Raw genomic sequence first — 26,052 nt, 5'->3', positions numbered from 1 at the left:
CTTACATTTAAAACAAATGCATATGTATCACCTATTCTGCCACTGGGCTGCTGAGCATGGCCGAGCTGCCTCTCTGTGCTGTGTGTCTGGGGAGCACCGCCTCCCTGGTCCCCGCCCCCACCCCGCACACTGTAGGCGCTGTGTGCTGGGACCCACGCTGTTGGATCCTTGTCGTCTTCCAAGATCTTTTGGTTGACATCATCTGCTTGGAATCTCGGGAAAGTTCATGTGGTGGGGATGCGGGAAGTCCTCAGCGATGCTTCTGGAATGAGCCTGGCTTTCCCCGCAGTAAACACAGAGCGGCATTGTTTCCTGAAGGGCTCCGTAACTCCGGCTGCCCAGCGCCAGCCCCAGAGCACGCAGAGAATGCGGCCCACGGCTCCTGCTGCTCCCGGCCTGAGGGCTCGCTGCCTCGCCTTCCCGACAAGGGGAGCAATCTCACCTGGGGGGGCGGGATCTAGGGCTACCTTCAACACCTGCCTCGGAGATGCTCAAGGAGCCAACACATCCTTGGGCCTTCGGAGCTGGATTGCTGCATCAGAGATGGATGGACCATGAGTCCTTGCTGAGGGCTGGGCCCTCGTGTCAGGAGCAAGAGAAGCCCATTGGCTTCCGGGCTGAAGCAACCTTATGTGAAATGGGACTGATGGTCTCTTGGGGAGAGTGCAAGGATTTCCCCGCTCCGTGTCCAGGAAGGAGGAACGTCTGCCGGCTTGAGGCAGCATGAGCTCCACCTGTGCCTTCCTCAAGGCCTCTGCAGGATCTCGATGGCCCAGCAGCCTAGCTACCATGGGGATGTCTGGTCACCCCTTGAAGCCCTAGCCCGCGAAGCCCCCACGCTCCCTGGAGTGGCCTCAGATATCAGGAAACTCCAGGCAGGGCCGTCAATCTCTGCAGACCCTTTTCTGAGTGTCCCCCAGGCTGGAACAAGGCATCAGAATAGGTGGGTGTCTGTGAGAGCAGACAGGAAGATAGGGGCTGGTGGGGGAGGGATGATGGGGGTGGTGTCAGAGGTGGTCTCCTCTGGCTCGCTGTCCCTGTCATCCGCGTCTTCGGTGAGAGACGGGATGATTCTGACCATACTGTCTTCAAAGTGCACCTGCTTCTTCTTGACCAGCGAGTCGGCTGGCTCAAGAGTCAGCCCCGTCAGGGTGTCTGGGCCCTGGGGGGCACTGGGCTTCTTGGTCCCCTTCAGGATGCTTTTCATGTGGATGAAGAGGGAGCCAGTGCCCTCCTTGAAGGCCCCGTGGAAGGTGTAGGTTTGCTCGGTGTCCCCGGAGCCGGTGGTGCTCACGGCACTGCTGGAGGGGTCCGTGTACTGCTCTGGGGGAGCCGGCACCTCGGGCTCGGCTTTGCTCTTCTTCCGCTTGCTCAGCAGGAAGTAGGCCAGGGCAGTGATGATGAGCATGGAGCCTGGAAGGGATGCGGGAGGTCAGGATGCTGGGCATGTGCTGGGGAAGAGCCAGAGGCTGTCTGAGCCCGCTCTTCCAAAGGGCAACTGTGGCACGCTCAGGCCCTCTGGGCTCCAGCCGGCACATCGAATCACACACCCACTTCAGATTCAGGGGACAAGCCTGGTGTGTGGCTGAGGGATGTCAGTGGGGCCAGTGCTATGCTGGGTCTCACCCTGCTTGGCAACACGACGACCCTGGGCCTGAGTCCCCCTGCCTATTGACAGCCGACCCTGGTCCGTCTGCCTGGCCTCTCATCACCATGCTTGGCCGCCCTGTTAGGACCGCGTGCTGGGGGGCACCTGCCATAGCTGCAGTGGACCTGCACCCTGTTTTGGATACTGGGCTCCAACTGCTGAACTGGGCTTCCTTCCCTTCCCAGAAGTGGGTAGATGCTCCTTCCGCAGCCTCCCCAGTAAACATGGAGGAAAGTGTAAATCCTACTGGGTGGGGTTGGCCTAGCATGGGTCCCCCTCTTGGGTGCACCCCCCCCCCCCAGTCTCCAGGCCAGAGGTCCCTCTGTCTCAGGCTGAGACTGCTGCTCTGGGTCTCCTGCCAGGAGACACACTCTATCCAGAGGAAGCCTCTGGGCGTCTCTCGCTCTCCAAGGAGTGGGAGGCTGTGGCTCACTCTGGCCTCGGCAATGCTGAATCCTCCCGAGTGCACCAAGGGCCATACGGAGTGGCCCTGAGATGCTACGACAGGCACATTTAAAGAAACCACCGGAAGGAAGAGGAGGCTCTGCCTTTCCACTTTGTCTCCCTGCGCGGTCTGCTTTTGGCATTTTCGGCGGCTCATGAGGAGGGACACAGCTAGGGAGCGGGGAAGAGGAGGGTTCTAGCAGAAGAGGTCATGGGCAAAACCGAGGGGTGGGAGCTCTGAGTCCTGGCTTCCTGCCGACTAGCACAGTCTGCGAGTTGGAGGGGAAGATGAGGAGGCTTTGAGGGTCTGCCAGGGGTCCCACCATGGCATGCCTTCCAAACCAGGCTGAGGAGTTTGGACCTGAATGGGTAGGCACAGGGGAGACATGGAAGGGTTTGGATGGAGAAGTGACCATCTCACACCCTCTGAAGGCTCAGACCACACGTAGGCATTGGAGGAAAGTCTCTGTGTGCAGCCACTAGACCTACATGACGGGACATTCCTGCCACTTGATCAGCATGACAGATGCCTGACTCTTCCTTGTCCCCATGATCTAGGCCAGAGAAGTCCATGGGGCCAGTGGGGGCCCTGGAGCCAGTGTCACCGAGGCCTGCGAGAGGGGGATTCAGCCCTTCCTGCTCAGAGCCCACCTGTGGTGGGGGCTCCCTGCCTCCACTGACTCCTGGAGCTCCTACCTGGGATGGTCACATGCCAGACCAGGACAGGGTGGAGAAAGCAGGCCACAGACAGCAGCATGTAGGCCAGGAACTTCTGGAAGCAGCCCAACCAGCGGGCTTTCTCCCTTGCTCTGTAGGCCAGGGACTGTTGTCGACATCTGCCAGGAGGAAGTCCAGGATTAGCAGGAAACAGGAAACAACCCAGAAAAGCCCCAGAACATGGAAAGCTATTGGAGTCTGGGATCGGGTCCTGCTGTGCCCATTTCTACTTAGTGGCCTCTGGCTAAACTCTCCCCAGGGGCTGGACTCCTCATTATGGGTTCCACAGTTAGGGGTCTTGCCTGAATCTTTCTAGAGGGCCCTCAGTTTTTCTGAAAGGCGGCCTGGCCCTGTCTCTCTGTCAAGGGTGATGGGAGCTGAATGACACCAGGATTCAGCAAAGTTGGGGGAAGGAGAATAGGAGACTCAGGAGCCTGTTGGGAGGTCCCTAGGGGAGTGGAGAAGGAAACAGCTGGGACAGCTGTGTAGACTGTGCACTGTGCAAGCTGAAGGCCACCTGAGTGAACAGGCCGGAATCCAGCGCCACCTTGCTCACAGAGCCCGGCCTAGGCATGAGATGTTAGCAGTCCAGACGGGCTTCTTTTTAAACCGGCTCGTGGGGACCCCACAGGGGCCTGGCGGAGGCCTGATGCCGAGCGGGTTTCCTCAGCGGTGTTGCCTCTGGGTTTCAAAGGAGGAAAGGGCTTGCCTTTAGGTTCATCTCCTTCATCCTCTGCGTTGGTCTGGAGCAGGTCTGTGCAGGCTAGTTTGGGACAGTGGCGGGGGCTAGAGGATGATGCTGGTCCGGAGCACAGCCCTCCTTCCGCACACCATAGCCATGGCTCATTGGTGCCCTCTGGTGGACACTGTTTTGTGGCGGACCCTGGCTGGGAGAGGAGGGAGTCCAGAGCCGGGTGAAATGCCCCTTTGGATTCAGGGCTCCTTCCTCCCCTGTCCCAGAGAAGTTGCAAAAATCCCTTGGCAGTGCCACTCATCAGAAAGGAGGAAGCCTGTTGCCTCAGGGCTGGTGACCTTGGGAGGCAGCTGATGGCCTTGCAAGGCCCCGGAACAGCTGGATTTGAGGCCTGGCTCGTTCTCTGACTACCTAGAGACGCAACTGTTGAGGTTCTGAGAGCTGTGTTCCAGGGACAGCCCTTGGCCACACTGATGACAGCTTCTGTGAACGGTGCACTGCCGGACAGCAAGTATGAGCCTCCGTGGCTTCCCAAGATCCTTGCAGCCCCTGACTTGTGCCTGGGTCCTAGCAGGAAGAAGAGCCAGTTCTCAAATCTAGCTCGGCTTACTCCACGACCATCTGGCCTTCCGCAGGGTCCTCGCCTCTCCATGGGTGCCTTGGATGGCGGGTGCTGCTACGGGCTGTTCTTGGAGGTGGGGATGGACTCTGCTGGGGCTTCTGGGTGGAAACGGGCCCTGTGCATATGCTTCACTCACTCCCCCGGTTGGGAGCAGAGAAAGGGGATCATTGGGCCTGCAGGACTGAGCCCATGTCTGGGCAGGGGCTGGCTGCACGGTGGGGGGGAAGCTATCCGCAGTACTTCATGTCACCTGGGCTGTGGCCTCACGGGTGGAGGGATCTGGGGGTGTCTGGGGCCACGAGGTGGTAGAAGGGCTGCTCTGGAGGCTACTTACCGGAAGCAGATGGCCAGCAGCTGAGCCACAAAGTAGGCCCCTTCACACACGGAGAGGACAGCACCTACAAACCTGTGGTGGAGACAGGGAAGGGAGGTCTGGTGCCATCGGATCGGCCCTTCGCTCTCCCAGAGCCTGCTTTCTCACAGCATCTGGGGCTCCTGGCCATCTCCAGCCAGCAGACTGACCAGGAGTTTCCTGGCCTGATGCTGCCACCCAGCCAGCATCTGCCGGGAGCTGCGTCCAGGCCAGGGCTATGCTGGGTGGGCCTCAGTGGAGGGGTGCGAGCCGGGGCCCAGAGATGGGTGATGGAGTATAGGCCAGCAGGGGAGGCTGCCTTGACCCCGGTCCCTGTGTGACCACTGACAGTCACATCCTTCTAGCTACTCGTCACACTAGCATAACAGCCACTGCCGGCGGTGTGAACCTAAAGGCTGGATCTCTTCCAGACTCCTTTCCTTCTCCCTTTTGCCACTGTCCAAACAGTCTGAGTTTGGGCACTGCCTCCTGCCCTCCCCTCTCCCTCTCCTGCTCCTCCACTCTGTCCCCACGGGCTGCCCTTAGGGCTCCTTCTGCCACCGTAGTCTTCCCAGTCCAGATTGCTTCAAAAGCTCCTCACGTTCCAAGTGTGGTCCAGGGAACTTGCAACCAGAATCTTCTGGGAAATATGTGAAATCATAGATTCCTGAGCCAGCCTCAGACTTCACATATCAGAATCTTCGGGAATGGAACTTACGTGTTTTATTGGAGGGTCTTACCGGCCTATAAAATTGAAATTTCTTAGCATGCCTTTAAAGCCTTACATGAACATTCATAGTCCTCTGACTACACAGGAAACTACCAGGTGCCACAGGGCCTTTGCCCAAGCTAGCCCCTCTTGGAAGGACTCCTCTTTCCTCCTTTTGTCTGTCTTGGGACCTCTTGCTTCTCCCTGTTTTACTGTGTGACCTGGGCTACCACTCTGTAGATTCCCTTTGTCAGTTCCCTCCCTAATTCTTCCCCGCAGCCCAGGCCCACTCTGGGAATAGCTGATTGTGAAGTGCCCCATGGACATCCCTGGAGTGAATGAATGAGTGAAAGGAAGTGCTACCTCCCAGGGGAAGGTGGCTTGGGGCCACAGTTTCCTCAGGGACCTGGGTCTTGCCCCCACTACTGAACGGCTGTGTGCCTAGAGGCAAGGGGCTGGACCTTTCTGTGCTTCCGCGCCCTTGTCTGTAAACTGACAGTAATGACAGTGCTTCAACAATAAAATTGTTATACGGACTGAATGAGCTGATATTTGTAAAGCCCTTCAAACGTGGCACAGAGTGTTCACTATATAAATATTGTTATATTGTTAGTTATTATCATTTTTCTGTCTCTCTCCATGAGCATTTAGTACTTAAGCCCTACTTTCTCCTACTCTCCCTGTCTCCCAGTATCTCCCTAGCCCCTACTCCTCAGCTTTTAAATTGAATAACCAACATTTATATAACGGGCCATGTGCCAAGCGTGTTCTAAGGGCTTTACCGATATCAATTCGTTTAGCCCTTCTAACAATTTTATAATTGAAGCACTGTAATAACCCTCAGCCTACGGCTAAGAGCATCGGGGCACAGCAGACCAGTAGCGAGGGCAAGATTTGAGCGCAGCCCTCAGACTCCAGAGCCTGTGCTCCTAGCAAGCACCCCAGCGCGTGTGCTTTGTAAAACAAGCGTCATTGGCTTTTTCTACATCTCGGGATGGGGGACAAGGAGGAAACTGAGGCTTGGGCAGCAGAGTGACTGGCCAGGTGTCCTGTCTGCTGCCATAGAGGCTGTGTTTCTTGAGGTCAGGAAGGTCTGGTCACTCAGGCGGGGCAGCGAATCCACGCCGAGAGCCCTGCCGTGGTAGCAGGATCCCACAAACCAAGGCCTCTTCCCCGGGGTGCCACACCAGCCACGCAGACCCTTCAGCCAATGGTGTGGCTGCTGTTTGTGGGTGAGTGTGAGGAAGGCAGTGAGGGGCCTCACGGGAAGGAAGGAGAAAGATGCGAGAGGAAGCTGGTGTGCAGAGAAGTGGAGCAGAACAAGGAGAAAGCCAATGATAGCTCAGTGCCTACGGGAGCCTGCTCTGGGCCTCGGCCAGTGCCAGGTCCCAGGGACCCAGGGGAGGGAGTGACAGTGTCACAGGGGTGTGCTACCATCGACCAAGGCTCTGAGTGTGAGGGTACACAGAGGCAGGAGTCTGAGATCTGTAGGGGAGACTGCCTGTGTGCAGGGAGGGCGGCAGAGGGGAGGAGAAGGGGGGTGGGGTGTTGCCATGGTCCCTGAGGAGTGAGTGGGGGTGAGTGCAGGGGGGATGGGCCAGCGGGCAGTGGCTCCCATCCCCTGGGGCTGTGGAGCAGAGCTCGGTGGAGAACACAAACTAGCTCACAGCGAGGGGCGGGGGGACCTGAGGCTGGAAATAATATCTTCTAGAACTGGGCCACAGAGTGACCAGAGGGGCATGGTGTCTCCTAGGGACAGGCACAGAGCAGGCAGGAAGGGGCAGGGCTCTGGGCAGAATGCAGTTTGCATTAACTGGCTATGGAGCTGACCTGTTACAGTTGGACTCTTACTTGAAGTGACGTTTGTGGATAATCTAGGCAGAGAGAGAGGGGGAGAGGAGGAAGGCCAGGCTGGCTTCTGGATTCCGGGGACACAGTGTGCGGTGGCCAGGGACAGGCTCAGTAAGACATGCAGGGAGTTGGAGTGAAGAGAAGTCACTTGCAGGCAGCGGGGCTCCGGGCTCAGGGCAGGCTTCCCAGGGCAGAATGCCAGGAAGGAATATCGGGCTTTGGGAACGTCGAGCTTAGGGGGTCGGGTAAGTCACCCTGGGGGGCTCAACGGGGTGAGCAAGAGCTCGGAGGTGAGGTGATGTAGGTGAGTGTGAGAAAGAGTCCGAAGCTCCAGAGGTGTAAATTGAGTGACAAGAAATGAAACGGAGACCAGGAGATGGCAGAGGAGTATGGCCTGGAGGCAGTGGCAGTGGCTGAAGCTTCTGGAACGGCCCTCCGTTTCTAGGTGGCTAATTTCGTGGCACAGTGGAAATAGGCTAAAGATGGTTGGGAGACGGTGGGTGTGATTTATGTAGCAAATTGAAGAGCTGCCCTGAGCAGTGAGGCAGGGAGGAGGGTGGACGTGGACGGGGAGGAGGCAGCCTGGTGATCCCCACAGGCCAAAGCACAGGGGTACCTCATCCCTCAGGATGGGGCTGCTGAGAAGCCGCTTGGTCAGAGCTGGCGGGGACCCCAGGCCGTCCTCCCTCTTCAGGCCACCACTGCACAGTGACGTCCTTCCTGCCGGCAGGCATCTGTGGAGGTGGCTGGCAGGCAAGAGAGGGCAGAGGCTAGGGAACTAAACAGACCCGGGCCTGAGTCTGGGCCCTGCTGCCCGTGTTTGTTGACACGGGCTGGGCTGCTTACTCCCTCTGAATCTTCTACTCTGAAAAATTAGGACAGTATGCCCTTCTCCGGTGCTGTCAGAGCTAAAGGACACAACCTAAATAAAACGTTTTTCTGTGCTTGGCATGCAGAAGGCTCAAATATATAGTCTTTGGAGCTGATTCTGCTCTCTCTAAAACAAGCTCAGTTCATGTTTGCTGAACAAAGAGATGATTGAAAAGATGGATGGGTGGGTAGATGGCTGGCTGGATAGTTGGTGGCTGGCTGGCTGGCTGAGTGGATGGATGGATGGATGGATGGATGGATGGATGGATGGATGGATGGCTGGGAGGATGGGTGTGCAGGTGGATGGCTGGAAGGATAGTTGTTTGATTTATGGGGTGATCTGACCAAAACCCTGCTCAAACCAGAGAATATCCTAGAAGCCCCCTCTACTTCGTCCACCTGTGGGATGAGATGGAGTTAGGGGGAAGGGGTGGGGGCTGCGCTGTGTTAGTCGACAGACTCAGAGCAGAGCAGGCAGGCAGGGAAGGGCACATGCACACATACTCACAGCAAATAGAAAGCCAGGCTTTTGAACTGCCCCTGGAGGAAGGTCTCAGTGCCCACGCCGATCAACACTAAGAGGGGAAGAGGAGAGGGGAGATTGGGCCCGGGTGCTCCAACCACATGGTGGCCCTGTGGGTGGTTCCCTGGCTGCAGAGTGAGCCTTCTCCCCCCGGGACTGAGAGCCAGGGTAGGCTCTTCTCCACGTGGCACGGGGATTGCTGGCTGGGAAAATACAAGCAAGCAGGGAGCCTTCTGGATCGGTCTCTGGAAACCAGAAGGGTTTCAGGCAGAACCCCAGAGGTCTTTAATGCCAGCCCCCAGAGCACAGATGCCTTCCCTTCTCTGCCCACATTGGTCGTGCCACCACGCCTCATGCCCCCAGAGACAGCGGATGCTCACAGGCCACCAGCCCCTCTGCTCCACAGCTGTCCTCCACGTGTCATGGCCTCAAGGGGCCTCACTGTCCTGCAGGCCATAGCCGTATGTGCCGTGTGTCTGGGTTCAGTGCTTGGCTGTGGGCGGGACCTCCCCAACCCCTGTTCCCTTGCCCAGATCACTGTTCTAGCTGTTTCTGTGACCGCGTGTTCACTTGCTGGTTTGGTGGCTGTATCACACCCTCCTGGCTCCTTGCTTTGGACCCAGTGCTGGTTAAGCCCCTGAGGGTTTGCTCCGGCACAAGAAGCTGATCAGCCTCGTTCCTCCTCTCACCGCTTCTTGGCAGTTGGTGTTTGTGCTCAAGAGCCTGACCTTCCCTTTGTCCAGGCTGAACGTTGTCTTGGACCCAGCTTTCCAGACTTGCTGGCTCCGGGCTGTCTCCTCACAGGGATTCCCTTGCTCTCCCTGCTTCGCTCAATGAGCTGTGGCTCAGACCCCATCCGCTCACGGATGGAAACATCCATAGACAGCACTGAGGTGTCCTGAAACCTTCCTCCAGGGCCACATGGCCCACTCACCAGAATTCTTTCTGGTCCTAACTGATTACACTGCGTGCATCCTACATTTCTCTCTGGGCTCAGATGACACACCCTGGTATGGGCCAAAGTGTGGCTTCACCTTGTCTCCCTCCCAGAAAATCAAAGTTGGCAGGGTTAGGCTGTCGTAGTTGGCTGCCTGTGTGTGGCTCTTCGTCTGTGCTGTCTGGGAGACTGCCTCCCTGGGTCTGACGACTCCTCTCCTCCCTGGCAGAGACCCTGGGTAAACTTCCCTCCCCGGTGTCCGGAGCCCTTTGTCCACTGTGGAAATGCTGCCTCCTGAGAAGCACTGGGCCACCAGCGCCTCCCCCTCACGTCTGGGGGACTGGATTGTGGAAGTACTTCAGGGAGAAGGGCACGGAGCGCTTCAATCTAGGAAGGGAAGCGAGGTGCCTAAGTATGCTTGGTGAGGGAGGGTTCCAGCACTCCCCTGGGCTTGGTCTAGAGCCGTGGAGGACACTGCCTCTGCCTTCTCCAGGTTCTAGATGGTCCCTGGCTTGTACCAGGCGAGGGGCTGGGAGCGTTGGGCAGCCACACACCCTTCCAGAGCGTCGGCATAAGCTACGGAGCACTAATGCTTTCTACGCAATGGTCACGCTTGTCCTGGTCCCTGTCCTCTAGCAGCCCGAGACACAGGGAGATCTGTCCTTCCTACTTTACCAGGAGGAAAGCCAGGCTCAGGCAGTCACCTTGTGTAGTTCTTCCAAGGACACGTCAGAGAGTAAAGGACCTGCAGACCGAACTTGAGACTCTGGCTCCAGGTGGCAGACAGTTTCCTGGTTCCCGCTGTCTATCAGTGTGTGGGCGTGTGTGTGCGTTTGTGTGCGTGTGATGTGTACCTGTGTGCGGTGTGCGTGTGCACTGCAGGCAAATGCCATCTATTTAGTTTTCAATGTGTATCCTGTCCTGTTCTTGGCATTTAGCATTTATTAACTTTTTAAATCATCACGACAGTCCTAAGTGAAAGTATTCTGTTATCCTCATTTTACAGAAGGGAAACTGAGGCACAGAGCGTGTAGGCAAAACCAACCTACCAACCTGGGTCATTCCAGCATTTCAGTCTCACATCTGCTAGTTAATAGCTGAGTCCCTCAGTCTTTCTGAGCCTCAGATTCCACCTTATCCCTCTTGCACATAATGGTTAGAAGGATTTAATTAGCTGACTGAGGCCAAGCACCTCACAGGTACTCAGTCCCTTGCTCCCCTTCCCTGGGCAATCTTTGGAGATTTGCCTGGCCTTGCAGTGAGTGACCAGCAGGTGGCAGGAAAGGGTCTTGGGAACTCAGCCCTTTTCCCTGATTTGTTTGGCGTGTGGAGAGTTATTCCGGTGCCTTTTGATGGGAACAAAAGGTCTATAGTCAAAGGGGCATTCTAGGAATGCCATAGTGGCAGCCCTGGTTTGCAGTTAAAAAAACAAATCGATGAAACAGCAGAGAAGAGAGAGAGGTGAGTTGGAACCCCTTTTTGTGTGTTCTGACCTTGGCAACCACGGGTAAGTGCTTTGCACGGAAGGGGGCAATGAGCAGTCCTCGGGCAGAGGCGGGAGGGTGGCTCTTTAAATACCAGCCCCCGCAGCATGGCCAGGGGGGCCTCGAGTGTTGGGGAGACTGAGCCACGAGTTCAGATTGCCGTTCAGAAAGCGACCTGACCTCGGGGCTACAGGTGAGAGGCTTTGGTGATACTTGGCTGAGATGAAGCGGCAGACAGGAGGTGGTGACCGAGGGGCAGGGCCACGCTCTGGGTGCCCCAGGCCGCCCCCTCTCCCAGCACACTGGTAGCCACTGCTGGTCCTGGCTTCTGAGGGTGTGCCCGGGCGACCGTGTTCACCTGCTTAATACAAGGCTGCTGTAGGCACAGGAGCTCAGGACAACAGGGCTGGTTCTGCCCGGGGGGGGGCACACAGGTAGGCTCCCCAGGCACAGAGAACGGCCTGTCTTGTCATTGAGGCCTGGTTTTTGTTTTTTTCAGGGTAGTGCAAGGCGGAAGCGTGGGACCAGAAGGCGTCGGGGTTTGGAAGCCCCCGGGTGTGCCAGCCCAGCGGCCTCTCGAGGAAGTCCCAGCACGTGCCACACACTGCACTAGCCCCCCCCCCAAACCCCCTGCACGCATCCCTCAAGGTGGGAATCATCAACCCCATGTTATTTATGGAAACATCCCAGCAAGGCTCCTGGGGTGCAGCCCTGTGCCCACAGCGTGCTGGCGGGAAAGGGCAGAGGGCAGCCAGAAGCAGGGCTGATTCCCAGGGGCTCCAAGAAGCAGAAGAAGGACTCTGGTGGGAATGATGATGGTGGGGAGGACATTTACTGGGGGGCTCATGTGTATGGGGGGTGTCACATGGATGAGACCCTTGTTGCCATGGGCAGTGGACCACTGTGTCCCCCAAGCCCAGCTGTGAATGGGTTTTTGTAACGTCTGCCACAGAAGGAGTCAGGAAACGACCACCTCACTGCCTCAGGGACCGGCCTGGTGCCTAAGCTGCGGGGGTGTGGTGACCACCCGCCCGAGGCCTCTGGCGAGGGGCCTGCCACCTGAGCAGAGTTCTCTTCTGCATGTCAGAAGTAGCCACAGCCGAATCTCCGTGCCCAGGGCAGTTCCACCCAGCAACCCCAGAGTTGTTCTGGTAAGCCAGGGTCCAAAGTCCCCAGCGGTCAGCCTGCGCCCTCGTTTATGGCACATCTGGTGCGCCAGGCCGATGGTCGTGGACCCAGGAAATGAAGAGCTGTGGAGGGTGGGAAAAGGCCCCAGCACCCTGCGACCCGGCCGAGGGCAGGCTCCATTCCGTCTGGGAGCTGAGGACAGCCCTGCTGAGAGGGAAGGCCCCGTGGGGCCAGGAGCACGGAGCAGCATGAATGAGAGTCCGGAGCTGCTGTGGCCGTGGTTCTGTGGGCTTCTCTGTACAGTTCCTGAAACCGGGTAAGGTCATAGGTTCTGCCCTGGGGCAGTGACAGTGTGGCTTCCTGGGCCCACACCCTCAAGTCTTTTTGCACCTTGCAACTTCCTTCTACCCCTCCAAGGGAGCCAAGTCCACTGAGAAAGCTGTGCCCTGTGGTGCTGGGGGAAAGCCCTGTTCCCACAGTTTGGGTGCAGACAAGTACCCTGGGCATTAGACCTGCTTCTGCAAGAACTTACTCTCCTCCCTAGCCCTTATCTCCCCAAAGGCCTCCTGGGCTTCTGAACGTCACACCAGTTGCAATGACTAAGGAAAGGGAGCCAGGAATGGTCTCCTCGTGAGGATATTCCTGCTGATCCCTGGGGCAGCCCCACTCCCAGAGACCAGACCTGGTAAACCACTTGCTGGGCTCTCTGGCAGAAAATGGGAATCGACCCCCATGTACTTAACACTGTTAGGTGAGGGAGACACCCCTAATTATAGCAATGCAATTTGGGGTTTCTTTGTTACAATAGGATGCATTAGATGGAAGCCACCCACAAAATCTTTGCAACTCCTCTCATCAAGAGGTGGAGTCTAATTCCCCTCCCCTTGAACATGGGCTGGACTTAGCGACTTGCTTGCCCCGTAGAATGATATAGACTTACACTGCTGATTCGCAAAGAGCTTCCGCCCAGCCCTCTTCCAATGCTTGTTCTGGGGGCAGCCACCCCCCACGTAAGAAGTCTGAGGCTCCTGACCACCATGTGCGAGGAAGCCCTAGTGAGCCATGTAGAGAATGCTAGAGAAAAAGAGAGAAAAAGAGAGAGAGAGAGATGCACAGCCATCCCCCGCTGGCTCAGCCCTCTCCACCAGGCATAGACGTGTTCAGTGAGGAAGTTTCTAGACGACATCCCAGCCCCAGCACGTACGAAGTGGAGAAGAATCAATGAGCTAAACCAGCAGTCAGAAGCAAAGCTCCAGACGTTTGGCCCTAGACGAGCCTTTGCAGCCACCCCACCTGAGCTCCCAGCCCTCATGCCGCTGAGATGAGCGTCTCCACTGTTCTCTGCCTGAGCTCCTGAGCCACAACATTTCAATCATAATAAAATTGATGTAGCCTGAAGTCACTAAGGTTTGCAGTGGTTTTATTATGCGGCCACAGATAATTGGAAAAGCAGCTTATCCTATTCTCTTAACTACCTGGGATTTTTGGGCCCGAGTCCCCGTGTCTGGTCTGGTCTGTATATTGACTCTCAGCAGGGAGCCTGCCCCCAAGGCCCCTTGGGCCTCTGGCCCTTCTCACTGGTCCCCAGCTTGGTTGTCAGAAAGCCAGCTTGCGGGCTCTTAGGTCCTGCAGCACCTCTCCCCCTGCTCAAATTCAGGCACAGCCTGGGAGACGCAGTCCCCCAGGAGTGGGGTGGTGTCTGGGGACTGCTTTTGGGCTGTAGAATCCTGTTGGTGGTATGATATCTTGGGATTTCATGCAGGATCAGTGAGGCTCTGCCTCATAAAGCAGCTTCCTTCCACAGAGTCATGTCACAAAGATTCCCAGCGGAAAAGTAAGGAAAGCAAAACTTGAGACTCCCTACCGCAGGAGAAATTTGTGAACCGAATCCAGTACTCACCCCAGACAGCCGCCGCGGTCATTGCCGTGGAAGCTCTCAGCCTGCTGTTCTCACTGACCTGTGCTGGGGACAAGCTGGCTTGGGAAGGACCAGAGTTCCACGTGACGTAGATACAGGACTCCAAGATGCTTTGAGTGAGGGTCTGAATTTTCCTAAATGTTTTTTCAGGGGGCTAGTTTCCAGAACTGGGGTATTTCAGAAGCCAGGAAACAAGCATGAGGTGCGGCCTTGAAGTGGAAGAAGGAGCGGTAGGTGAGAAACGGGCCTGGTATGTGAGAAGAGGTTCGGTCATCCTGTGTCCTGCGTGTCCGTCTCCCCAGGACTGCATGGGTAGACTGCCTGCTGTCTCAGAGGCCTCCTGTCGACCCCATGGATGAGAATGGGTACAGTCCTGGCTTTGTGGAATTGGGGACCTAGGAACTCGGCCCCGTTTCCAGAGTTAGGCAGGGCTGTCTGTAAGACACAGAGACGTTATGGCATCCGGCAGAGCCAGGACGAGGGACAGGTGAGCAGGGCACCTGGGCATAATATTTAAAGAGGCGCTTACTCTAAGTTCAAGAAGGTGCTTATCGTAAATTTAGGGAGGCACACCCCAAATTTAAAGAGGCGCTCAACCTCCACGTAAGGAGGCGTTCACTCCCAGGGCCACGGAGGGGGCATCACTGGCTCCCTTGTGATCACAAGAATGAGTGCCTCCAGCCCTGGCCTCTGGCGGTGTTCGTGGCCCAGGGTTTGGGAGCCTCTAAGCTACTTGTGGGATCTGGCCTGTACTCTTGGCCTCCTTCCTCCTGACCAGGTAGCCTGGCTGGCAGCTCTGACATCCGCTTTCACAGGGCTCTAGTTCCGTGTGACCTGGGCAACCCGTATCAACAATTCTCTCCAACAAATGACCCTGAGGCCTTTTCGCAGAGCTGGGCATGAAGATAGGAGCTGACAGTTTGACGGTGGAAACAAAAGTCAGACATGTTCCCAGAATCAGGGCTTCATTATAATCTACTCTCCGTAAGAAGGAAATTGCCCGCGAGAACAGCCTAGATTCCTAGATGTGTTGGACTTTGTGGTGCAGGTGGGAGGGGTGCCCGGCAGAGCTCAACGTAACCACCTTTATACCACCATTAAGCTGCCCATTGACTGCTTCCGTCTGGCCCTGTTATCTGTCCCCTGGGGTCCTGTGACTCCTCGACCCAGCCGAACAGAACCACAGTAGGAACCCAGCCCAGTGCTGTCCGCCCCACCCTTCTGTCTTACCCCTCCTGCACACCCCCCGGGGGCTGCTTCCTTGGCACCAGTTAGAGCCCACTCGTCCTCCACAAGCATTTATGGACAAGCCTGGCCTCCTCCCCTTGTCCCCTTCCCTCCAGTCGCTGCCCCTTGTGTCTGGGCCGAGGCCCAGCATTTTCTTCTCCCAGGGGCCTGGGCTTTCTTTGTGTAGCTTTCCGGAGTGTTTTGTTCTCGTTCAGATTAGCAGGGATCAGACGTGTGGGACCGAGAACCCACGGCGCACTGCCTTCTCCCGGGCATCCCGAAGCTCTGGTATCAGAGTGCAGGGGGGAGCAGTGAGGGTGCCGCGCTGTGGCAGGGAGAGCACGGGGCTGCATCAGGGAAGCTGGGTCCTGACTCCTCCAGCAAATCATCACTCTCTCCTCTGCTTCCTCTTCCGGAAAATGCAGATAATAAAAGCATGCATAAATGGTCGTGAACATTCAGTCTTAGTAAATGATAGAGTGTTGTGCAAATGTAGATGGTGGCTAATAGAATTATCAGGAGAGGAGAGTTGTTCCTGCCTGAGAGAGGCAAGTGCTCTCAAGGGGGAAGAGAGGCTTTATTCTCATCCTTTCCTTCCATTAATACACATCTTTATGGTGGCTAAAGAGCTCTTCTCAATACACCGATGGCTGTTCATTGATTTTCCTGTCTTAGGTCCCTTCTGCAGGCCTGGCCGGGGTTTAGTAGTCCAAAGCCCCATGCACTTCAGCAACTCTTGCGTCATGTCCTCTGTGCACCTGCTGGGGAGGCCAAGGGCTTAGGGCCAGTGTGCTCACGAGGATGTGGCCTGTCCGTGGTGCTGACTGCTGAGGGGCTATCCTGGCAGCCTCTGGCCTTGGGCTGCTTTTGTCCCAGGACTGACCTCAAGGTTGGCTGTAGGTTGTCTGTTCTGACTCCATAGCTGGGTTGAGTTTTGATATCTGTCTTACATTCAGTGCAGTGCCCTGGGGGCCACAGAGGTCACTAAAGGTCACATTACCTGGTTTTCCATGCCAGACAGTGCTCTTGGCTCTGGATGCCCGGGAGGAAGGATGAGAATGTCATGTTCATCATTGCTGAGGGCAGCCTCATAGCTCACCCTGTTATAATTACTGTTCCTCTTCATCTTCAAGTCTGGTGTGTCTCCTACTGGTCTTAAGGTCTGTAAGGACATGTCAGGTAAGGATGGTCCAGCTGATGACAATGGCTGGGGATGGTTTACGTGCCGAAACCGTCATGGCTGATTGTAGAGGTAAAAGCTAGATTTGCACCATTTCTAAGAACATGAAGATGTTGGAGGCAGTTGCTAAGAACCCATTGAGAAAAGAAGGTAGTAGCTGTAGGTTTCTTAACTCAGGAGAAGCTGTGGCAGAGTCTAAGCCTGGCAGGGAGGTTTACCTATCTGTTGAGAGGAGTTCAGTGGATACATAGGAGCCAGGTTTCAGAGACACTGTGAGAAAGGACCAAGATTTTACAGTGGAAAATTCTAGATATTCAAGTAGAAGAGATTTTAGAGTATAGCGTGGCACTCAGTACGCCTCACATCTCTCCCAAGCCTGTGTGGGGAGAGTTTCCTGAAGGCAAGAGAGTGCACCAGTTTGGATTCTCTAAACTTGATTCTCTAAACAGGAGTTATAGACCAAAGTTGACCAGCTAGGAGGTCTACTTTGTTTGGCCTTCTAGAAGGCCTGGTGGTAGATAGCAATAATGCTCCTGTCTGTGTCCACACTGGTTGTTACATGACTTTGCAGTCCTCCACACTAAAGTGAAGTCTGTTCCCCCCCCGCCCCCGCCCATGAACCTGAGCTCAGCAATGTGACTTGCTTTGGGCAAGAGGATGTTACCAGGCCTCACGCAAGCGGAGATACGAAATGGGTTCGTGAACCGGGCCTGCTGTCTCCTGCCTCTGCCGTTATCATGCACATCTACCTGAGCCAACCCGCCAGGACAGGAGGAACACAGGAAGCAGAATGGCCCGTGCTTCCTGTGTAACATCAGCTTCCTCCCCTTCTGTCCACCCCCAGACAACCACTGATCTGCTTTCGGTCACTAGAGATTAGTCTGAATCTTCTAGAAGTTTATAAAAGTGGAATCATATGGTAGGTACTCATTTTTGGCTGTTGACTTTCACTCACTATAATTATTTTGACATTTGTCCACGGGGTAGCATGTATCCGTAGTTAGGCCTTTCTATTGCTAAGAAGTCTGGATAGGCCTTGGTTAGTTTATAACTCATCTGTTGAGGGGCATGTGGGTTTTCTCTAGCTTCTGGCTATTACAAATAAAGATGCTATGCACATTCACGTACAATTTTTGTGTGGACATTTGTTTTCTTTCCTCTTGGGTACAAAGAGCTGGGAGAGGAATGGTTGGATCATATGGTAGGCATGTGATTAATGTTTTAAGAAACTGCCAAATCATTCCCAAAGCGAGTGCACCATTTTACATCAGCATCAGTGGGTCTGAGAGTTCCCCCTCCTCGCCAACACGCAGCACTCGGTGTGCGGGGTCTCTTTATTTTAAGCCATTCTAACTATATGTAGTAGAATTTCGTTTTACTTTTGATTCGCATTTCCTGGATGACTGATGAAGTGGAACACCTTGTCACGGGCTTATTTGCCATCATATCTCTTTGTTAACTTGATTTCTCATTCCCTTCACATCGTATTTCAAAAAGTGAAGTTTTTAATTTTGATGGCATGCAATTTATCCATTTGTTCTTTTATGGATTGAACTTTTGATATTGTAAATAAGAACTATCTGCCTAACTCATTACACAAGTTATCATTACTTTTAGATAACAGGATAAACCTGTTTGTAGTTTTAGGAGCGCGCCTGGGTGGCTCAGTCCGTTAAGTGTCCGACTCTTGATGTAGGCTCGGGTCATGATCTCAGGGTCGTGGGATTGAGCCCCGTGTTGGGCTCCAGGCTCTGCACAGAATCTCCTTGTCCCTCTCCCTCTGCTCTTCCTCCCACTCCGTGTCGCTTTCTTTCTCTGTCTCTCTCTCTCTCAAATAAATAAATAAAATCTTTAGGAAAAAAAAATAAAAGTTTTGTGGTTTTAGGTTTCACATTTAGGTCTATAATCCGTTTTAGTCTTTTTTGTGTGTGGTACAAGGTATAAATGGACATTCATTTTTTGGCAAATGGATATTGTTCAGTACCTTTTGTTGAAAGAGTTATTCTTTCTACACCAAATCGTCTCTGTACTTTTTTCAAAAGTCCGTTGTTTATGTGTGTGTAGGTCTATTTCTGCACTCTATTCTGTTCCATTAATCTATTTGTCTTTCACTGTGTCAATTTGTCTTAATTTCTGTGGCTTATAATAGGTGTAAAATCAGGTAGTGTTAATGTCCTTGATCTTTGATTATAAAATTGTTTTGGTTGTATTAGGATCTTTGCTTTTCCATGTCAATTTTGGCAACAGCCTTCAAGTGTTAGAAAAAACTCTGTTGGGATTTTGACTGGGATTGCATTTAGACCATACAGCAGTTTTGGGAAGAATTGACGTCTGAACAATGTTGAGGCTTCTGACTCATGAGAAGGATGTATTTCTCCATTTATTTAGGCCTTTTGACTATGTCTCAGCATTTTTTTTTTTTTTTTTTTTTTTTTTTTTTTTTTTTTTTAGTTTCCAGTTTACAGGTTTTTATTTACACTTTTGGGGTCAGGTTTATCCCCAAGTACTTCATATTTTTGATGCTTTTATAAATTACACTTAAACTGTCTCATTTTGTAGTTTTTTGTGGCTGGTATGTAGAAATATGATTGGTGTTGTATATGGATTTTGTCTTCTGCAACTTACTAAACCCTTTATTAGTTCTAGTAGCTTTTCTGGTAGCTTCCATCAGATTTTCCATAGATGACCATGTCATCTGTGAATAGCAGGTTTTTCTTCTTCCTTGCTGATCTGTATGCATTTTATTTTTTTCTCTTGCCTTATTGTACTGGTTAGAATCTTTAATACAACGTTGGCTAGAAATGGTGAGAGTGGACACCCTTGTCTTGTTACTAATTTAGGAGAAGGACATTTGATCTTTTACTTGTAAGTAGCTGTAGGGTTTTTTGGTAAATGTTTTTTATAAGCTGAGAAAATTTTCTTCTCTTTCCAGTTTGATGATAGTTTTTGTCATGAAACGATGTTGAATTTTGTCAAATGCCTTCTCTGTACCCATTTTCATAAGAACATAAGGTTTTCTTTTGTAGTTTGTTAACGTGGTCAATCACATTAATTGATTTTCAAATATTAGAGCAACCTTACTGTTTCCCTTGTTTAGGATATACTATCCCCTTGACGTTTATTTTTTTGATTTGCTAAAACATTATTCGGACTTGTACATCTGGGTTTTGAGGGATATATGTCTGTAATTTCCTTATGATGCTTTTATCTGGTCTTGGTATTAGAGCAACGTTAGTTCTACAGAATGAGTTGAAAAGTATCCCTTCCTTTTCAGACTTCAGGAAGGGTCGTGTAGCCTAGATGGTATGCCAATATGCTACTTGGTGATGATATCATTTACACAGCCCTGCAGGGTTCACTAAGACTATTGAAGATATTGCCTCTACCACAGAGTAGCATCTTTCTTGTAAGGAACTACAGGGGAAATTTCTTCTAAGTCTTGATTTCAAGTCGAAGTATTTGCCCAAGGTATTTTCCTCTTATTCTTTCTCACGTTCAAAAAAGAATGCATCTGCCCACCCTGCCACACGACAGCTTTCCTGGTGCCAGAAATAATGACCATACCTCCAGACACTGTCCATCCATGCCATATAAGCCATGCTTCTTCATCGGACCTTCTCCTGGCCTCTGTAATTTAGGAAGGTTCAGGGGGAGCCCACGGAAGTCTCTCTCTCCTCAGCATCTGCCACTTGTATTTAAGGACAATCCTTTTTGATAATAGCCCTCTTCAGATGGTTGTTCAGAACTAAGGACAATTTTAAGAGAATTGTCAGCCCATAAAAACAAACAAACAACAAACAAAAAATGAGGCTACCATCTTCCTTCTGATTTGGTCACTGCATGTAGTATAGAAATAACCAAATCCTGTGGGCTGATCCTAATGACCCAACCTCAAAATGTGAAGGAAAATGTTACTCAGGAAAAGACTTCATGTTCTAACTCTTTCCTCACTTTGCAGCTTCAAGGGTCATAGATTGCCTGGTTCCTTTCCTCTGGTCTTCCTTCTTTTTCCATCCTTCAGGAAGAGCCCATCACTCATGCTATGCGGTCCCTGGGCTCTCCACATTCCTCTAAAAATTCACCAGCACTGACTGAGAATCTACGTGCCAGGCAGTTTGCTGCTTTAGTCACTGTTTCGTTCAATGCTCACAACCCCAGAAGGTAGATACGCTCATTATCCCCATTTCACAGGTGAAAAAACTGATGTTTAAAGTGGTTAGGTAACATGCCTAAGGTCACACACCTAGTAATTAGTAGAGAAGGACACAAATTCACCCCTCAAACTCCACACTGCAGTGCTTCATGCTAGGATGTGTATTTTTGGCTTGTTTCCTTAGTCAGACCATGTGATTCTTAAGGGTAGGGGCCACAGTATCCTAATCTATGTGCCTACATTGTACAAAGTGGGAACTCAGCAAATGTTTGCTGAATAAATGAGACCTAAATGGAGTTACAGATTCTTTGTTCTAAATCTAAGGAAGACACGGGCATAAGGAAGTAAAGAAAAAATGTTTGAACCAAATCATATGATCTTTCAGTGGTAGAAGAGTGGAACAGAAACAGGGATATTTCATTTACTCATCAGGACAATCAGATCAGAAAAGAAAAACATTCAACATCCATTTGGAAGATCTGAAAACAATGTGGTCTTGCTTAGGTAATAAATCCGCTTGTGGACATGTTGAAGTGCATGAAGCTTCCTTAGATGGCAGGAGATGGCCACGGGGATCCACATTTAAGAAGGATGGAAACTAGCCTGGAGAGCCCAAGATGGCTGTCTTAGAAGCATTAGTTTTTTATTTTTATTTTTATTTCTGAAGGCTTTGATGGGGTAAGGTCAAACTATGCATTTGCTGTACTCTTTAAAAAATAATGAGAACATCTGGGTTTAAATGCTTCTTTTGTCTTAGGCTATATTAATAAGCCAAATCTCCATTTTGAACTGAGTGTTGGCAAAGAATGGGGCTGTTGGGAATGTGGCTCTGTCCTTTATGTAGAGAAGAGGTTAATGGGTCAAAAACCTGGAACAAAACAAAACGCCTAAGTGATTCCAGGTTGATCTAAAATCGTTGATTTGTGAGAAAGAGCACATTAGCCTGACAAGCGGGGCTCATTCAAAATGGCCTTGTCTCGGTGCCAGCCCATTTCCTTGTTGGCTGTGTGGTGCCCTTCTCTTTGGAGCAGTGTGCTGACAGCCCCCGGATGTGCCACCGCATCACTGCCCTGGGAGTGGGCAGACCGGACCGCCAATACCAGACCTGCTGTCTCCTGGCTGTGCGACCCGCACCAAGCTCCTTGAACATTCTGAGCTTCAGTCTCCTCATTGGTGAAATAGGCCTGAGATCAGCATTTGGCCCTCATAGACACTGGTGGGGCTTTAGCGAGGCCATGACTTTATCTTACTGTTGCTGTCAGTTATGCATCTCTGGACTCATAGATGGAAGGTCCTGCTGTGATAGTTCCCTCTGGAAATGTGAGCAGATCTGTCTGTCCTCTGATGAGGTCCAGGAGTGGATTTGGCTGGATGGTTATGGTAGTGCCAGTGAAAGTCTGCACGGCAATTATTCAGAGAGAGCAAATGAGCAACTGGATCAAATGTCGGAGTCTTTAGATTTAGGAAGTGTTCGGTCATGCTTACTGTGCTTCGGTGTAACTGTGCCCACCTTCACCATGACCCCGCCTGCCTGAGCCGTGTATGGTACGGCCTCAGACAAGCCTCTCTCGTACCCTCTGTGTGTTTTGTATCCTGCATCTTGGGGTTGCCGAGCCATAGAAAGACGTGTCTTTTAGCCTGATTTAGGTGGAGGACACACTGATTAAGAGAAAGGTCTCAGGAATAGACCCTCATCAGTTAGAATTTGCCTCTTTGCTTCCTGGTTGTGGGACCCTGAGCAAGGTGTGTCTCCAAGCTTCAGTCCCCCCCCACGTACACTGGGGGTGACGATGGGCATGATGATGCTTCAAAGGCTAGTTATGAGGGTGAAAGGAAATACCACATTTAAAACATGTAGCACAGAGCTTGGTTCACGGTAAATCCTCAAGCAATGTTTATTATCAGCTATGACCCCAGGGTAGAGCTGGAAGAGTGAAGAAAGCCCTCAAGCGCTGGCAGTGAGAAGCCCCGATTTGAGCCTCCTTGTTCTGAGGAAAGCTGCGGGGGTCTCCACAAAGGGCTGACACGGTGGGCTCTTTCCATTCTCTTCCCCACAGACGTGGGGCCGGGGCTGCGGAGTGGTGAGGAAGCACATGGAGATTCTCCCTCAGGGATTAAGAGGATTGCAGAAGGTCAAAGGGAAGCCAATCCTGCTCTCCAAGAGCAGGGATGGGGACCGGTCCTGTGGGACAGAGAAGGGGCACCCTGCCCCTCTGTGCTCCCATCTCGGTAAAACGCACTTCCCAGCTTCCCTTTCCTGATGGTTGGTTTGTAATGACAATAAATCACGGGGCCGAGCATCCTCTGGGGCCTGAGTCTCTCAGGATGTCATGGCCCTGCCTTTCTGTGGACAGAGTGAGAACCTGCTTTGAGGGTTGGACAAGTGGATGCCTGGCATCTGTATGGGGAGGTGTGGAGCACTCACAGTCTGCGTGCAGTTCCTCAGTTGGGTTTGCTTCTTTGGGTGACGCCTGGAGCCACATCTCAGCAGGAGAGACACCAGTGGTCACACACGTACACACGCGTGCGCGCGCGCACACACACACACACACACACACAATTTCAGCTGGTACTTTCCATGCCTATAAGAATCACCTGATAATTTCACACACACACACACACACACACACACACACACACACACACACACACAGCCTTCCAAGCCAGGGAGGTAATGCAAATGAGTGAAGCTAGCCAACTGTAAGATACATGTTGGGGAGAAGCTCTGTGATGACCTGGAAACCTTATAAGTGGCTCAAAGTCATTAAGAAAAGTCTCATAGGAGAGAATTTTCTAATTTTAGAAACATTTCAGCTGGGTGCTGTCTGCTTGTGGCCTGCCTTCCCCTGTTTGGCAGTGGCAATGCTTGGTCAGTGCCCACTGGTGGTGTGGGGCTGGGCATGGGGTGGGGCAGCAATGGCCCATGGGACCCCTGGACATCCTGATGAAGCTTTATTCTGAGTGGCTGGGAGGAGAAGACGAGATGAACTTAGCCAGCCAGGCCACCACCACTGGGCCTTGCCATTCTGGTGGGGCCTCCTGGGGTCTGGCACCCTTGGAATCTCTAGAAGCCCCAGATCCCATCTACAGAGAACGGGATCCAGGGAAGAGGCTGCTGGACTGGCAGCTGCCTGGTCTCTGCAGGTGACATTCTGAGCAGCCTTGGGCCACATGCTTTTCCTAGCTTCTGGAGGACCTACATTTCTTCTCATAGAAGGACCGGGGGCTACTTTAGGTCTCCTGGGCTTTCTGCAAAGTGACAGCCCTTGTCTCAAGTCTTATTTCCTTTCTAGTAGCAGTGCTACTGTAAATGGGGCCTGGACTTCTCAACAGAGATTTCAACAACAAGAGGCTTAGGGAATAAGGAATTTGCAAATCCTAAACACTGGAAATAGGCCAGGAGTTTAGTGACGCTGGAAGAAACTTGAGATTTGCCCAAGAGCACCAAAGCCCCTCTCTCTAGCTTCCCACTTGCTCCCAGCACTCTAGAAAGCTCCAACAAGATTATTGGAAAGCCTGGCCATTAAAAGGCATCTCATGGCCTATTTTTAGCCTGGATCCTATATCAAAACCAAGTGGAAGGCCCATCTTCCGCATTAACAGCGGCCCTCCGCACAGAGATAAGAGTTGTGGTTAAGAGGAACAGTGTGTGTGTGTGTGTGTGCGCACGCGTGTATGGATGCAGACCCTTCCACTGGCTGAGATAAATCAGACATTTAAACTGTCTCTTGGTAGGCTATTAGAAAAATAGATATATCTGAAACCGGCTTCCTGACAGGAGGCAGGCCTCAGCTCTGGGCAGGATGCAGCAGGGGGAACCATCACCAAGTTATCTGACAGCTGGGAAGGGTACATCTTACCGATCTGGAAACCAAGGCTTAGAGGAGAGCAGGGTGGGCTCAAGATCAACAGGGGTGAACCAGGACTTGAACCCCAGACACAGGAACCCTATTTAGGTTTACCGTCCTCTCCCCAGCGTGGGAAGCTGTATGCCTTCACAGTCATTCCCTTACATGTAGGTGACAAGTTGGTTCCGGCGGAGGCTGGAATGGGCTCCCCCACCAGCCCGTTTACTCGGGGCCCTCAGCAGAGCAATTTCAGACCCTTCCTGGTGTCCACTGGGTAGAGTTTCCTACTCTGGGAAGCAGGGAGTTCCTTGGTCAGAGTCCTGGTCTTTTTAAGAGTTGAGGCACCTGGGCTCCGGACCGCCTGTCCCTCTGATCTGCAGTGTGACCTTGGGCAAGGTCGCTGTCCCTATTTGGGCTCAAGTGCTCCATCTTGCAACAGGAGGAGTATCATTAGACCTTCTTCAACAGTTAACTTCCTGTGCTGAGGACCTAGACTCTAGAAGAGCCTGCCGGCCAGCCTCCCCACCAAGCTCTGAACCGGGTCATGCGGGTTTCCCCCAAGAGGTGCATGCCCTCAGTTCCACTGAGCTCTGCTCAGTTCGTGCATCCTTGACCCTCCAAAATACCAGGCTAGCAGGTCCTGATCGGAAAGTGCTATCCTAGAGGGGCTGGGTGGCTCTCCCAAGGTCACATATCAGCAAATGACAGGGCAGGGGCTGGAAGAAGCATGGCTGAAGTCTGAGCTGGGGGACACTTCCTATTTGCCAAGACTCATACTGGATTTTGTCCAGTGGCAAGGAAGGACTTGGCGATCGATGTGTGTCTCTTCCTTGTTCCCAAGGGACAGTGGAGCCTAGAGCTGAGAGCTCAGAATCCTGCCTTCTCACTTCCTGCACACAGACTCTGACCATGCGGGGGACCTGGGGGTCTACAAGTTGGGAGTCTGCATTGGGGAGGGGAGCAGGCAGAACTCAGGATCGTGGCTGCTCTGGCTCTGCTCTGAGAGTCGAGCTGCCCTGTGATCAGGCTGGGTGAGGGTGAGGAGTCCAGCATAGGGAACCGTTTCGACCCCAGACCCACGGTGTGTTCCTATAGTCAGACCACAGAGAGGGGGCCTGGGTTGCTACAGGACTCTCTGTTAATGGGGTTAGAGTGGCCAAGGGAAGCCCAGGATCTCCACATCCAGTGCTAGAGCTCGGCCTGTCCCTTGGGACAGGGAATTCCCTTTCCATGAGATGGAGCTGTGGTTTGAGTACCACATGATGGGCTCTGTTGCCCATCTTCATAACTACACAGCGAGGCACCCGATTCTCACATTTGCCGGGTCTTTCATGCCTTCAGCGTCAGCTCTCACCTCCACCTCACAATAGCCCTCAAGGAGGAAAGGCAGACCCTCTCTACTCATTTGCCAGATGAGGACGCTGAGGGCTCCCAAGGTCACATGGGTGGTGGCTCGCCAGGTGCACATTCAGCACCAGGCCCCCTCACCCAGGCTCAGCCCACTGCACCTGCCGCTGCCCTGCAGAGCAGTGTTTCTGGAGGCATTGGGAAGAAAAGTGAGGGCAGATGTGGCCGGATGTGTCCATCTGTCCCCAGCCGGCTGGCTCCCACCCCTTGAGCAGCCTTGTCTGCCGTGCCCAGGGCATAGGGGACCGCAGCTGGGAGGCGGGGTCTTACCTGCCGCAGTGGTGATGCCCAGGAGCCGGCAGGTGTATTCCAGACCAGTCCAGAACATTTGCAGCTTCAT

General features: G+C 52.9%; 1 protein-coding gene across 1 annotated transcript; it reads right to left on the bottom strand.

Moving 5' to 3' along the window:
• Window positions 1-934: 934 nt before the first annotated feature.
• Window positions 935-26,052, bottom strand: TMEM72 (transmembrane protein 72). The gene is made up of 5 exons (XM_040624133.1): window positions 25,983-26,052; window positions 8,416-8,482; window positions 4,460-4,531; window positions 2,789-2,928; window positions 935-1,413 (listed from the first exon to the last, which is right to left on the bottom strand). The coding sequence occupies exons 1-5, from the start codon at window positions 26,050-26,052 to the stop codon at window positions 935-937; spliced, it is 828 nt and encodes a 275-aa protein (XP_040480067.1).

This window comes from Ursus maritimus, unplaced genomic scaffold (genome assembly GCF_017311325.1).
Source record: "Ursus maritimus isolate PB19 unplaced genomic scaffold, ASM1731132v1 scaffold_7, whole genome shotgun sequence".
Classification (NCBI taxonomy): domain Eukaryota; kingdom Metazoa; phylum Chordata; class Mammalia; order Carnivora; family Ursidae; genus Ursus; species Ursus maritimus.
Note: the sequence above shows the minus strand (reverse complement) of the source record. Positions and strands in the feature narration are given on the sequence as shown.